Source organism: Nerophis ophidion, linkage group LG01 (assembly GCF_033978795.1).
Source record: "Nerophis ophidion isolate RoL-2023_Sa linkage group LG01, RoL_Noph_v1.0, whole genome shotgun sequence".
Lineage (NCBI taxonomy): Eukaryota > Metazoa > Chordata > Actinopteri > Syngnathiformes > Syngnathidae > Nerophis > Nerophis ophidion.
Window position 1 is genome coordinate 14,267,998 of NC_084611.1, and position 12,126 is coordinate 14,280,123.

Below are 12,126 nucleotides of genomic sequence, written 5' to 3' on the forward strand. Positions count from 1 at the left end.
TCTCAATTTACCGGTTGATCTACGTTCTCATCTTCACTTATGGTCATGAGCTTTGGGTCATGACCGAAAAGACAAGATCACGGGTACAAGCGGCCCAAATGAGTTTCCTCTGGTGGCGGGGCTCTACCTTAAGATAGGGTGAGAAGCTCTGCCATCCGGGAGGAGCTCAAAGTAAAGCAGCTGCTCCTCCACATCGAGAGGACCCATTTGAGGTGGTTCCGGAATGTAGTCAGATTGCCACCCGAACGCCTCACTAGGGAGGTGTTTGGGGCATGTCCGACAGGCAGGAGGCCACGGGGAAGACCAAGGACATGTTGGGAAGACTATGTCTCCCGGCTGGCCTGGGAACGTCTCGGGATCCCCCGGTAGGAGCTGGACGAAGTGGCTGGGGAGAGAAAAGTCTGGGCTTCCCTGCTTAGGCTGCTGCCCCCGCGACCCAAACTCAGATGAACGAAAGAAGATGGATGGACGGATAAATGTACATGATTTGAGGTTGACAATAAAATAGTTGAAAAAAAGTTATTGGCGTATCAAGTCTACAAATATCGATGCTTGATGTTGTCACCCGGAAGTAACCTTTTTCATTATTTTTTATTGAACACACCATACTTACCAACCCTCCCGGATTTTCCGAAGACTCACGAAATTCAGCGCCTCTCTCGAAAACCTCCCGGAAGAAATGTTCTCCCGAAATTCAGCCGTAGCTGGAGGCCACGCCCCCTCCAGCTCCTTGCGGACCTGAGTGGAGACTGCCTGTTTTCACGTCCGCTTTCCCACAATATAAACAGCTTGCCTGCTTAATCACGTTACAACATCTACGGATTTGAATAAAAAATTGCACACACAAGGAGACGAAGCAGAAGAACGAGGAAGTTACAGCCATGGCGACACCGTCTGTAATAGAGTGATTCTATGTTGTCTCTCGCCATCTCCTGGTGAGTGTTGGCTGTAGCGTTATGGGGTTGCTTTTTGATCGGCCAACGATTTACGTGGTGTTGTGCACCTGACGGCAAGTGAGGGAGTCTGTTCTGAAGCCCACAGTAAAGAGACAAAACTTCATCACCTCGCCTGGCTATTGACTCCAACCCAATATATTACACCGTCGACGAGCAAAATGAAGAAATAAATGGCAGAACAAAGGTTACTCAAATAGTGAAAGGTAAGTGTTGTTGTTGTTTTTTTAGTAACCAGCAAGCACAGTACAGTTAGTAGAACAACTGTGTTTTTATTACTGTGTATTTGATAGGTGCCGTCTGAAATTCAACTATTTCTTTTATTTATATATATAATAAAATAAATATATATAGCTAGAATTCACGGAAAGTCAAATATATATATACATGAAATATATATGAAATACTCGAGTTGGTGAATTGTAGATATAAATATATTCCTCCCGTCTTAACCACGCCCCCCACCCTCAACCACGCCTCCCCCCCGCACACACACACCTCCCGAAATCGGAGTTCTCAAGGTTGGCAAATACAGAACATACCGTATTTCCTATAATTGCCGCAGAGCATATAGTATGCGCCTGCCTTGAATTACTGCCGGGTCAAACTCGCTTCCCAAAATAATTACCGCATGCTTAGTATTACCGCCTGGTCAAACTCGTGACGTCACGAGTGACACTTCCCCTGTCATCATTTTCAAAATTTAGGAGGCTGATTTCAATACCGGTAATTTGAAATCGCATAAAGGGAAGAAGATTAAGAGCTATTCAGTAGGATGTAAGGTCCAAGCTTACATCACACTCAAATTTTTACTGCATACCTTTGGTAAGTGCCGGAGTGAGAAGAGGTTTTAAAATTATTAGCGCATGCTTACTTTTACTGCATGCCTTTAGTAAGCGCAGGAGTGAGAAGAGGTTTTAAATTAATTGGCGCTCCGGCCGCAATTCAAGGAAATACGGTACATACATTTTTAATTCACACAAAAGTCAACACCCTTTTACCATCAAGGAAAGAAAACAAAAGCAAATACATATTGAGTAATAATACCAAAAAACAACAAAAAAAAGACAGAAGTTTTGATCAAGTACATCGATTTAAGGGCTTTTATACTCTTAATGACCGGAAGTGACCTTGCTGGGCGGGACGAAGCGCCGCCGAACAGGAAGAAGAAGATGGCGCAGGACGAGCAGCATCCGGTAGGCAAAAAAACAACAAGACTCCTTTTGACCTCCCTATGGACTCTACCTTGTTATTGTCATCATTATCATTATTATTACTGGTGACGACAACCTTCTTTTTTCTTTTCACGCCACTTCCAAGGAGGCTGAGGCTCACAAAGCGCATTTAAGCACGAGTGTGAGCCTCAATGCTAGCTGTTAGCAACACGCCTCGCTGGTAACTATTGTCAATTCTTCTCAGCTTTGATAACAAATTGCTTTAATTTTTACAGATGATGGAGATTTCACAATTCCGACGTTTGCAACAACATGGCAGCAGTTATCATTAACAACATTAACATTGTACTTCTACTTGCATTCACCGAGGTTGCTGAACAAATACTATTTTATTTTCCAACACCTGCATATGCAATCAGCGTCCATTCCGAGGCAGGGAAATAAATATCATCTTATTTTAATAACTTACATTTTAAACCTGCGTGTAGATTCATAGAGGTTGCTAAATTAACACTGTTTTTAAAAAACGTAATATTTTAAACGTATTTATGCATGATAAAGCAGGTAAATAAATATTATTTTAAAATGCAATATTTAAAACATCCATGTAAAACCACCAGTAACGACAAAGCATGTAAATAAATATTATTTTAAAATGTAATATTTAAAAACCTGCATGTAGAATCACTATAAATGAAATAAAAACACGTAAATAAATATTGTTTAAAAAACGAACTATTCTAAACTTGCACTAGTAATGTCAAAACATGTAAATGAATATTATTTTAAAATGTGATATTTTAAACCAGCATGTAGAATCACTATTAATGTTAAAGTATGTACATAAATACTATTTTAAAATGTTATATTAAAAGCCTTCATGTAAAATCACTATTTATAACACAGCATGTAAATAAATATTATTTTAAAATGTAATATGTCAAAACCTGCATGTATAATCACTATTAATGACAAAGTATTTGGATAAATATTATTTTAAAATTTAATATTTTAAACCTGCATATTGAAAAAGATGCTAAATATATATTCTTTTAAAATGTAAAATTTGAAACCTGCATGTACAATCACTATTAATGAGAAAGCAGGTAAACATTATTTTAAAATGTAATATTTGAAACCTGCATGTAGAATCACTATTAATGAGAAAGCAGGTAAATATTATATTAAAATGTTATATTTAAAACCTGCTTGTAAAATCACTATTAATGACAAAGCATGTAAATAAATTTTTTAAAATGCAGTATTTAAAACATCCATGTAAAACCACCAGTAATGACAAAGCATGTAAATAATATTATTTTAAAATGTAATATTTAAAAACCTGCATTTAAAATCACTATAAAAAAAACGTAAATATTGTTTTAAAAACTAAATATTCTAAACTTGCACTACTAATGTCAAAACATGTAAATAAATATTATTTTAAAATGTGATATTTTAAACCAGCATGTATAATCACTATTAATGACAAAGTATGTAAATAAATACTATTTTAAAATGTAATATTTAAAGCCTGCATGTAAAATCACTGTTAATGACAAAGCATGTAAATAAATGTTATTTTAAAATGTAATATTTAAAACCTGCATGTAGAATCTCTAATAAGGACAAAGCAGGTAAATAAATATTATTTTAAAATGTAATATTTTAAACCTGCATGTAGAATTACTATTATTGAAAAAGATGCTAAATAAATATTGTTTTAAAATGTAATATTTGAAACCTGCATGCAGAATCACTATTAATGAGAAAGCAGGTAAATATTATATTAAAATGTTATATTTAAAACCTGCTTGTAAAATCACTATTAATGACAAAGCATGTAAATAAATATTTTAAAATGCAGTATTGAAAACATCCATGTAAAACCATCAGTAATGACAAAGCATGTAAATAATATTATTTTAAAATGTAATATTTAAAAACGTGCATTTAGAATCACTATAAAAAAAACGTAAATATTGTTTTAAAAACTAAATATTCTAAACTTGCCATAGTAATGTCCAAACATGTAAATAAATATCATTTTAAAATGTGATATTTTAAACCAGCATGTAGAATCACTATTAATGACAAAGTATGTAAATAAATACTATTTTAAAATGTAATATTTAAAGCCTGCATGTAAAATCACTGTTAATGACAAAGCATGTAAATAAATAGTATTTTAAAATGTAATATTTAAAACCTGCGTGTAGAATCACTATAAATGAAAAAAAAAACACGTAGATAAATATTTAAAAAACGAAATATTCTAAACTTGCACTAGTAATGTCAAAGCATGTAAATAAATATTATTTTAAAATGTAATATTTTAAACTTGCATGTAGAATCACTATTAATGACAAAGTATGTAAATAAATATTATTTTAAAATGTAATATTTTAAACCTGCATGTGTAATCACTATTAATGACAAAGAAGGTAAATATTTTTAAATGTAATATTTGAAAACTGCATGTAAAATCACTATTAATGACAAAGCATGTAAATACATATTATTTTAAAATGTAATATTTGAAACCTGCATGTAGAATCACTATTATTGACAAAGATGCTAAATAAATATTGTTTTACAATGTAATATTTGAAACCTGCATGTAGAATCACTATTATTGACAAAGATGCTAAATAAATATTGTTTTAAAATGTAATATTTGAAACCTGCATGTAGAATCACTCTTAATGAGAAAGCAGGTAAATATTGTTTTAAAATGTAATATTTCAAACCTGCACGTAAATTCACTATTAATGACAAAACATGTAAACAAATATTATTTTAAAATGTAATATTTGAAACCTTCATGTAGAATCACTATTATTGACAAAGAAGGTAAATACATATTATTTTAAAATGTAATATTTTAAACCTGCATGTAGAATCACAATTATTGACAAATAAGGTAAATAAATATTGTTTTAAAATGTATTATTTTAAACCAGCATTTAGAATCACTATTAATGAGAAAGCAGGTAAGTATTATTTTACAATATAATATTTTAAACCAACATGTAGAATCACTAGTAATGAGAAAGCGGGTAAATATTTTAAAATGTAATATTTGAAAACTGCATGTAGAATCACTATTAATGACAAAGCAGGTAAATATTATTTTTAAATGTTACATTTAAAATTTGCATGTATAATTTTAATGACAAAACATATAAATAAATATTATTTTAAAATGTAATATTTAAAACCTGCATGCAGAATCACTATAAAGGAAAAAAAAACGAAATATACAAAACTTGCACTCGTAATGCTAAAGCATGTAAATACATTTTATTTTGAAATGTAATATTTAAAACCTGCATGTAAAATCAGTATTTATGACAAAGCATGTAAATAAATATTATTTTAAAATGTAATATTTAAAACCTGCATGTAGAATCACTATAAATGAAAAAAACAACGCATAGATAAATATTAAAAAAATAAAATATTCTAAACTTGCACTAGTAATGTCAAAGCATGTAAATAAATATTATTTTAAAATGTAATATTTTAAACCTGCATGTAGAATCACTATTAATGACAACGTATGTAAATAAATATTATTTTAAAATGTAATATTTTAAACCTGCATGTGTAATCACTATTAATGAGAAAGAAGGTAAATATTATTTTCAAATATAATATTTGAAAACTGCATGTAGAATCACTATTAATGAGAAAGCAGGTAAATATTATTTTAAAATGTTATATTTAAAACCTGCATGTAGAATCACTATCAATGACAAAGTGTGTAAATAAATATTATTTTAAAATGTAGTATTTTAAAACCTTTACGTAGAGTCACTGTTAATGACAAACTATGTAAATAAATATTATTTTAAAATGTTATATTTAAAACCTGCATCTAGAATCACTATTAATGACAAAGTATGTAAACAAATATTATTTTAAAATGTAATATTTAAAACCTTCATGTAGAATCACTATCAATGACAAAGTATGTAAATAAATATTATTTAAAATGTAGTATTTTAAACCTGCATGTAGAATCACTATTATTGACAAACAAGGTAAATAAATATTGTTTTAAAATGTAATATTTTAAACCTGCATGTAGAATCACTATTATTGACAAACGTGGTAAATAAATATTGTTTTAAAATGTAATATTTTAAACCAGCATGTAGAATCACTATTAATGAGAAAGCAGGTAAATATTATTTTTTTAAATATTATGTTTAAAACCTGCATGTAGAATCACCTTTAATGACAAAGCATGTAAATAAATATTATTTTAAAATGTAAAGTTTAAAACCTGCATGTAAAATCACTATTAATGGCAAAGCATGTAAATAAGTATTATTTTAAAAATGTAATATTTAAAACTTGCATGTAGAATCACTATTAAATACAAATCATGTAAATACATATTATTTTGAAATATAATATTTGATTTTGATTCTGATTCAAACCTGCTTTTAAAATCACTATTAATGACAACAGGTAAATAAATATTATTTTAAAATGTAATATTTAAAACCTGTAAGTAGAATCACTTTTATTGACAAAGGATATAAAAAAGTAATATTTTACAATGCAATATTTACAACCTGCATGTAGAATCACTATTACTGACAAAGCATTTAAATAAATATTATTTAAAAATGTAATATATTATTTAAAACCTTGCTGCTGCTAACCTTAAACATCCTTGCTATTTAGTTTTGTCATGTTGAGGACAAGCGGTAGAAAATGGATGGATGGATAGAGTTTGTGGTTTCTGCAGGACTGTGATGTGGACCCGACTCCCAGTGGGCTGCCATATGTGAAAGTATCAGAGTACTAGTTGATGTTTGTGTGACACTGACATGTTTGTTTGCAGGAGTCTGGACTGTAGGAAGCGGTTTTGGTGGTGAAGCACCTTGAAAAGCAGCATGAATCTCCAGCACCCTGCCACTCCAATCCCTCCTGTCCATCCAGATGTGCTGATGAAGTCTCTGCCTTTCTACGATGTGCTGGACATCCTCATCAAGCCCTCCAGCTTAGGTCTGTCCAAACATCCTCTCTACTGTGATCAACGAGTTGATCGACATACAAAATAATATCTAGTACATATCAAATGGTCTTTTCCCCTCCCCAAAAGAAAGAAATCAATTCCAAAAAAGTCATATAAGTCCAGGCAAATATTGACATGCACTCCTGAATGTCCCCAACACACTGAAGCAATACCCAAAAGCTAACAAAAGGCTCATCAATTATATGCATTTCAATTACGTTTCAATCAGGGTTATGTTGGAGGACATTCTCTTCTACATGTTGACATTTTAAAAAACAGCCGTTCGATGTCCGCCTAATTTTCTCCAATTATAGGAAACAGAGAACATCTCTAACCCAACGGGTGTGGGTGTTGTCTTCCAATTTAGCACAAACTGCCTCCCAGCCAACAAATTAGTGAATGCTACAATATTATTTTTCAATTTGCGTAGAGAAGATGACTGAGGGCCATAGAGGATTAGGTGTAGAGATGTCCGATAATATCGGCAGATCAATGCTTTAAAATATAATATTGGAAACTATCGATATCGGTTTCAAAAAGTAAAATTAATGACTTTTTAAAATGCCGCTGTACGAAGGGGTACACGGACGTAGTGAGAAGTACAGAGCAGTTGCGTCTCCCCGTCAGCAGCCCCTCCCTCCTCCCCTCTCCCACACACAACACAGGAGTTGACGACCGCAGCATGAGAGGTTTACTGGCGACGCTTAATGACGTCATCAAACCGCTGCGAGTGGAGCATAACAAAAACAAGAGTGTGTTGTTGCCGGTGCTGTAGCCGTGGCTAACAAGCGGGCTCGCTCGGTGACTAACTAACGACACCATGTCCATGGTTTGGAATTATTTTAAAGTGTGTCTGACGGATGTAAAACTGGCAATTTGCAATGACTGCAAAAAGTTGGTTATGTGTGGATGAACCAAGACGTCTTCCTTTAACCCTTGTGTAATGTTCATGTTGTTGTTACTCAGCCAGCGTTTGTGGGTCGTTGGACCCGTTGCATTTTGTGGCTTTTAATGCCTCACAGTTAAACACTTTTATGTTAAAATACTGAACAGATGTTTACCTTATCCTAATAAACATCTGTTCACTATTTTAACATAAAAGTGTTTGAATTTCTCTGCCAGTTTCTGCATCCCACAGGGATTCTTCTTTTGTGTTTCTGCACCTACGGTTCCCACGCAAGGTTGCAACATTGTTTGTCAACACTGTCTGATCTCACTTTTTCGCACATTTGACCCTCTGATGTTTTGTGTACCTACACTCTGTCCTCCTCCTGTCTAGGCCTGCTGTGTGTGTGTGTTTGTGTGTTTGTGTGTGTGTGTGTGTGTGTGTGTGTGTGTGTGTGTGTGTGTGTGCGTGTGTGCGTGCGTGCGTGCGTGCGCGCGTGCGGATGGGTAGTTGCGTGTGGTACACAGAACATCAATTTTCACAATTGTATTAGTCAGTTTAAAAAAAGAAGGGTTTTAAGCCTTTTTTTAAAGCATCCACAGTCTGTGGTGCCCTCAGGTGGTCAGGGAGAGCGTTCCACAGACTGGAAGTGGCGGAGAAGCAAGCCCGGTCTCCCATTGTTCGTAGCTTTGTCCTCGGAGTTTGTAGGAGGTTAGCCTGTGAGGAGCGGAGGTGTCGTGTAGAGGATGGTGTTCCATCCATCTATTTTCTACCGCTTGTCCCTTTCTGTTTTGTTGAGCGTGCATAGCGTACATAGTGGGTGGGTGGTTGCGTGTGGTACACAGAACATCAATTTCCACAATTCTATTAGCCCTGGGTCCAGTGGACCACACAGTTGTCGCTTAAAGGCTCCGTCGAGAAAAAAACAAAAATACAACAAAAGCGAAAGCTCGCGTTGTGGTCAGGTACACTGCACGCAGTATGGCAAAAGCTACAGTGGAGTTTGGTGTGGCTAGTCTGCCGTGCATGGCGCACACTTTGCAGCTTGCAGTAAACGGAGGTGCCCTGTCTCAACGCAGCATTTCAGAAGCTCTGGCTGACTGCTAGGCCACTTCAAGCACTCACCACTAGCTTGCAGCACATTTGTGTTACTCATACAAATACGTTAGAGCAGGGCAGATTGAGCCCAGTTTATAATATCCTGTTATACAGTTTGCCAGGCAGTCTTGCACTAAATGAGTACTATGTTATTGTTTACTTTATTACTCCAGTATACTCTGGACTGAAGCTGTGTGCCTTCATTGTTTTTGTAGCTGTTGTTTTGAGGCATGTTTAAAAAAATTAAGAATAATGCACTTTCTTAGACTTAGACTTAGTGAAAGTCAAAGTATACTATTTCCCATAGTTGTAATGGGTATCATTATTATCTCAGGGAGAGCATGTCCCAAATTCCAAGCTGCTCTTTTGAGGCATGTTAAAAAAAATTATGCACTTTGTGACTTCAATAATAAATATTGAAGTCACAAAGTGTTGAACAGTCTTTGTTAAATACTTGGTCGATAGAATGTGTACCTGAGTATTGACAGTCTTTTTTCAATACTCCGATACACATTATTGTATGCCAACATTCCAACTCAAATCACTAATATTGCACAAATTTGTGCACAGATGAAACTTTCATGTCAAAAAAATTATCAACAATCACTTTCCAAAACAATCGTTTTTTTATTCTCCAACATGTGTTGTTTAGGAGCAAGTACTGCACAGAGATACCACCAGGAAAAGTATTTCATCTTTGCTTTGACGCCACAGCAAGTCCGAGAAGTCTGCATATCCAGGTGAGAGTCTGCTGCTATCACCTACACATCCACTAAGATTTGACATTTTCACCAAGATCAGGTGTCTCCTAACTACGGCCCAACTTTGAATTGTCCCACAAGATGTCATGACATTAATAAGGAATCTTACCCGCTGCATTCATTTTAAAAGTCTGGTGTCTGAGAAGTTGCTCTTCTGTCGCCATGTAGTGGAAAACATGAGTTTTTCAGGTCAATGACCTCTAATTACGTCTCGATTGGGACCATGCGGATCATTTCCTTATACCAATGCAAACAACCTTCCCTAGTCAAGGTGCACAATGTCATGACATTAATAAGGAATCTTACCCGCTGCATTCATTTTAAAAGTCTGATGTCTGAGAAGCTGCTCTTCTGCCGCCATCTAGTGGAAAACGTGAGTTTTTCAGGTCAATGACCTCTAATTATGTCTCGATTGGGACCATGCGGATCATTTCCTTATACCAATGCAAACAACCTTCCCTAGTCAAGGTGCAAAAAAAAATATCCAACCAACACAAAATGTCAACAGACATTGTCAATGAACCTGGATATTATAGAAACATCCAACTACCATAAACAATTCTAAATTTCACACAGTACATTTCAAAGAATGATGGGAAAATGCAAAACACTCTCCACACTTTAGCATTTTAGCTGTAATTATTAACGAAACATTAAGGAGGTTGCACAGAAGTAAACAAGGTAGAAGTCGAACTTAAACACACTCTTAATATCCAATTGTACTCTATTATACATCCATTATATTAATATATATATGTATATATGTATATATGTATATATATATATATATATATAATTATTTTTTACAATATTTCAAGGTTCCTCAGGAGGAAATGTATTACATCCATAAAGTGTAATAAAATGGTGTAAAATTGAGTTGATGGTGAGTTATTATGATGTAGAGAAATACCAATTTTCCAAGGAAGATTTTCTATATTTTGAAATGCAGATGTGGATGGTCCTCTTAGACACACGTTATGAATAATGACATGTTATATGAATGATTATGACAGGTGTTACATGATGACTGCATGGCAGTTATGTAAATGAATAATATGACAAGTGTAATACAAGCTCAAAGAAAGGAAATATTGATTTGTGTTTGCAGGGACTTCCTTCCAGGTGGCAGAAGAGATTACATGGTTCAAATTCAACTGAGGTGAGGATATTCAACATTTGCATTGTCTGCACAATAACTGTACAGTAGTTATTACATCATCCAATACAACAATAACTTAAGTTTTTATTACATCATTGTAGTACAACAATAACTGTACAGTACTATTACATCATCATAACACAACCATAACTAAAGTTATTATTACATCATAGTACAACCATAACTGTACAGTAGTTATTACATCATCATAATGTAATAAATGTACAGTATTTATTACATCATTATAAAACAACTAAAGTTATTACATTATCATAGTACAACAATAACTATACAGTAGTTATTACACCATTATAACAATAACTAAAGTTATTACACCATAGTACAACATAGCTGTACAGTAGTTATTACATCATAACAACAACTTTTGAGTAGTTATTCATCATAACACAATAACTGTACAGTAGTTATTACTTCATCATAGTACAACAATACCTGTACAGCAGTTATTACATCATTGTATGATAACTACAGTAGTTATTACATCATAATACAACAATAACTGTACAGTATATATTATTACATCATCATAACAACAATTGTACTGTAGTTATTACATCGTCATAGTACAACAATAACAGTACAGTAGTTATATTGCATCATCATAATACAACCATATCTGTACGGTATTATTACATAATAGTACAACAAAACCTGTACAGTAGTTATTACATCATCATAGTGCAACAATAACTGTACAGTAGTTATTACATCATCATAGTACAAGCATAACTGTACAGGAGTTATTACATCATCATAGTGCAACAATAACTGTACAGTAGTTATTACATCATCATAGTACAAGCATAACTGTACAGGAGTTATTACATCATCATAGTACAACAATAACTATACAGGAGTTATTACATCATCATAGTACAACAATAACTGCACAGTAGTTGTTACATCATCATAACACAACATTAACTGTACAGTAGTTATTACATCATCATAGTACAAGCATAACTGTACAGTGGTTATTACATCATAGTACAACATAACTGCAGTAGTTATTACATCCTAATACAACAATAGCTGTTCAGT

The 12,126-nt window shown here is 33.6% G+C and overlaps 1 protein-coding gene across 4 annotated transcripts in view; it reads left to right on the plus strand.

The window, feature by feature from the left end:
• The first annotated feature begins 2,074 nt into the window (after window positions 1–2,074).
• The window catches only part of pias2 (protein inhibitor of activated STAT, 2), a 32,388-nt gene continuing 22,336 nt past the window's right edge, over window positions 2,075–12,126 (plus strand). For 2 of the 4 annotated variants that reach the window (XM_061896636.1, XM_061896660.1), the window contains exons 1-5: window positions 2,075–2,149; window positions 2,274–2,348; window positions 6,987–7,150; window positions 9,797–9,884; window positions 11,014–11,064. In XM_061896636.1, coding sequence (XP_061752620.1) covers window positions 7,039–7,150; window positions 9,797–9,884; window positions 11,014–11,064 — 251 coding nt within the window. In that variant the 5' untranslated portion in view covers window positions 2,075–2,149; window positions 2,274–2,348; window positions 6,987–7,038. The other 2 variants (XM_061896654.1, XM_061896645.1) reach the window with 2 other exon arrangements.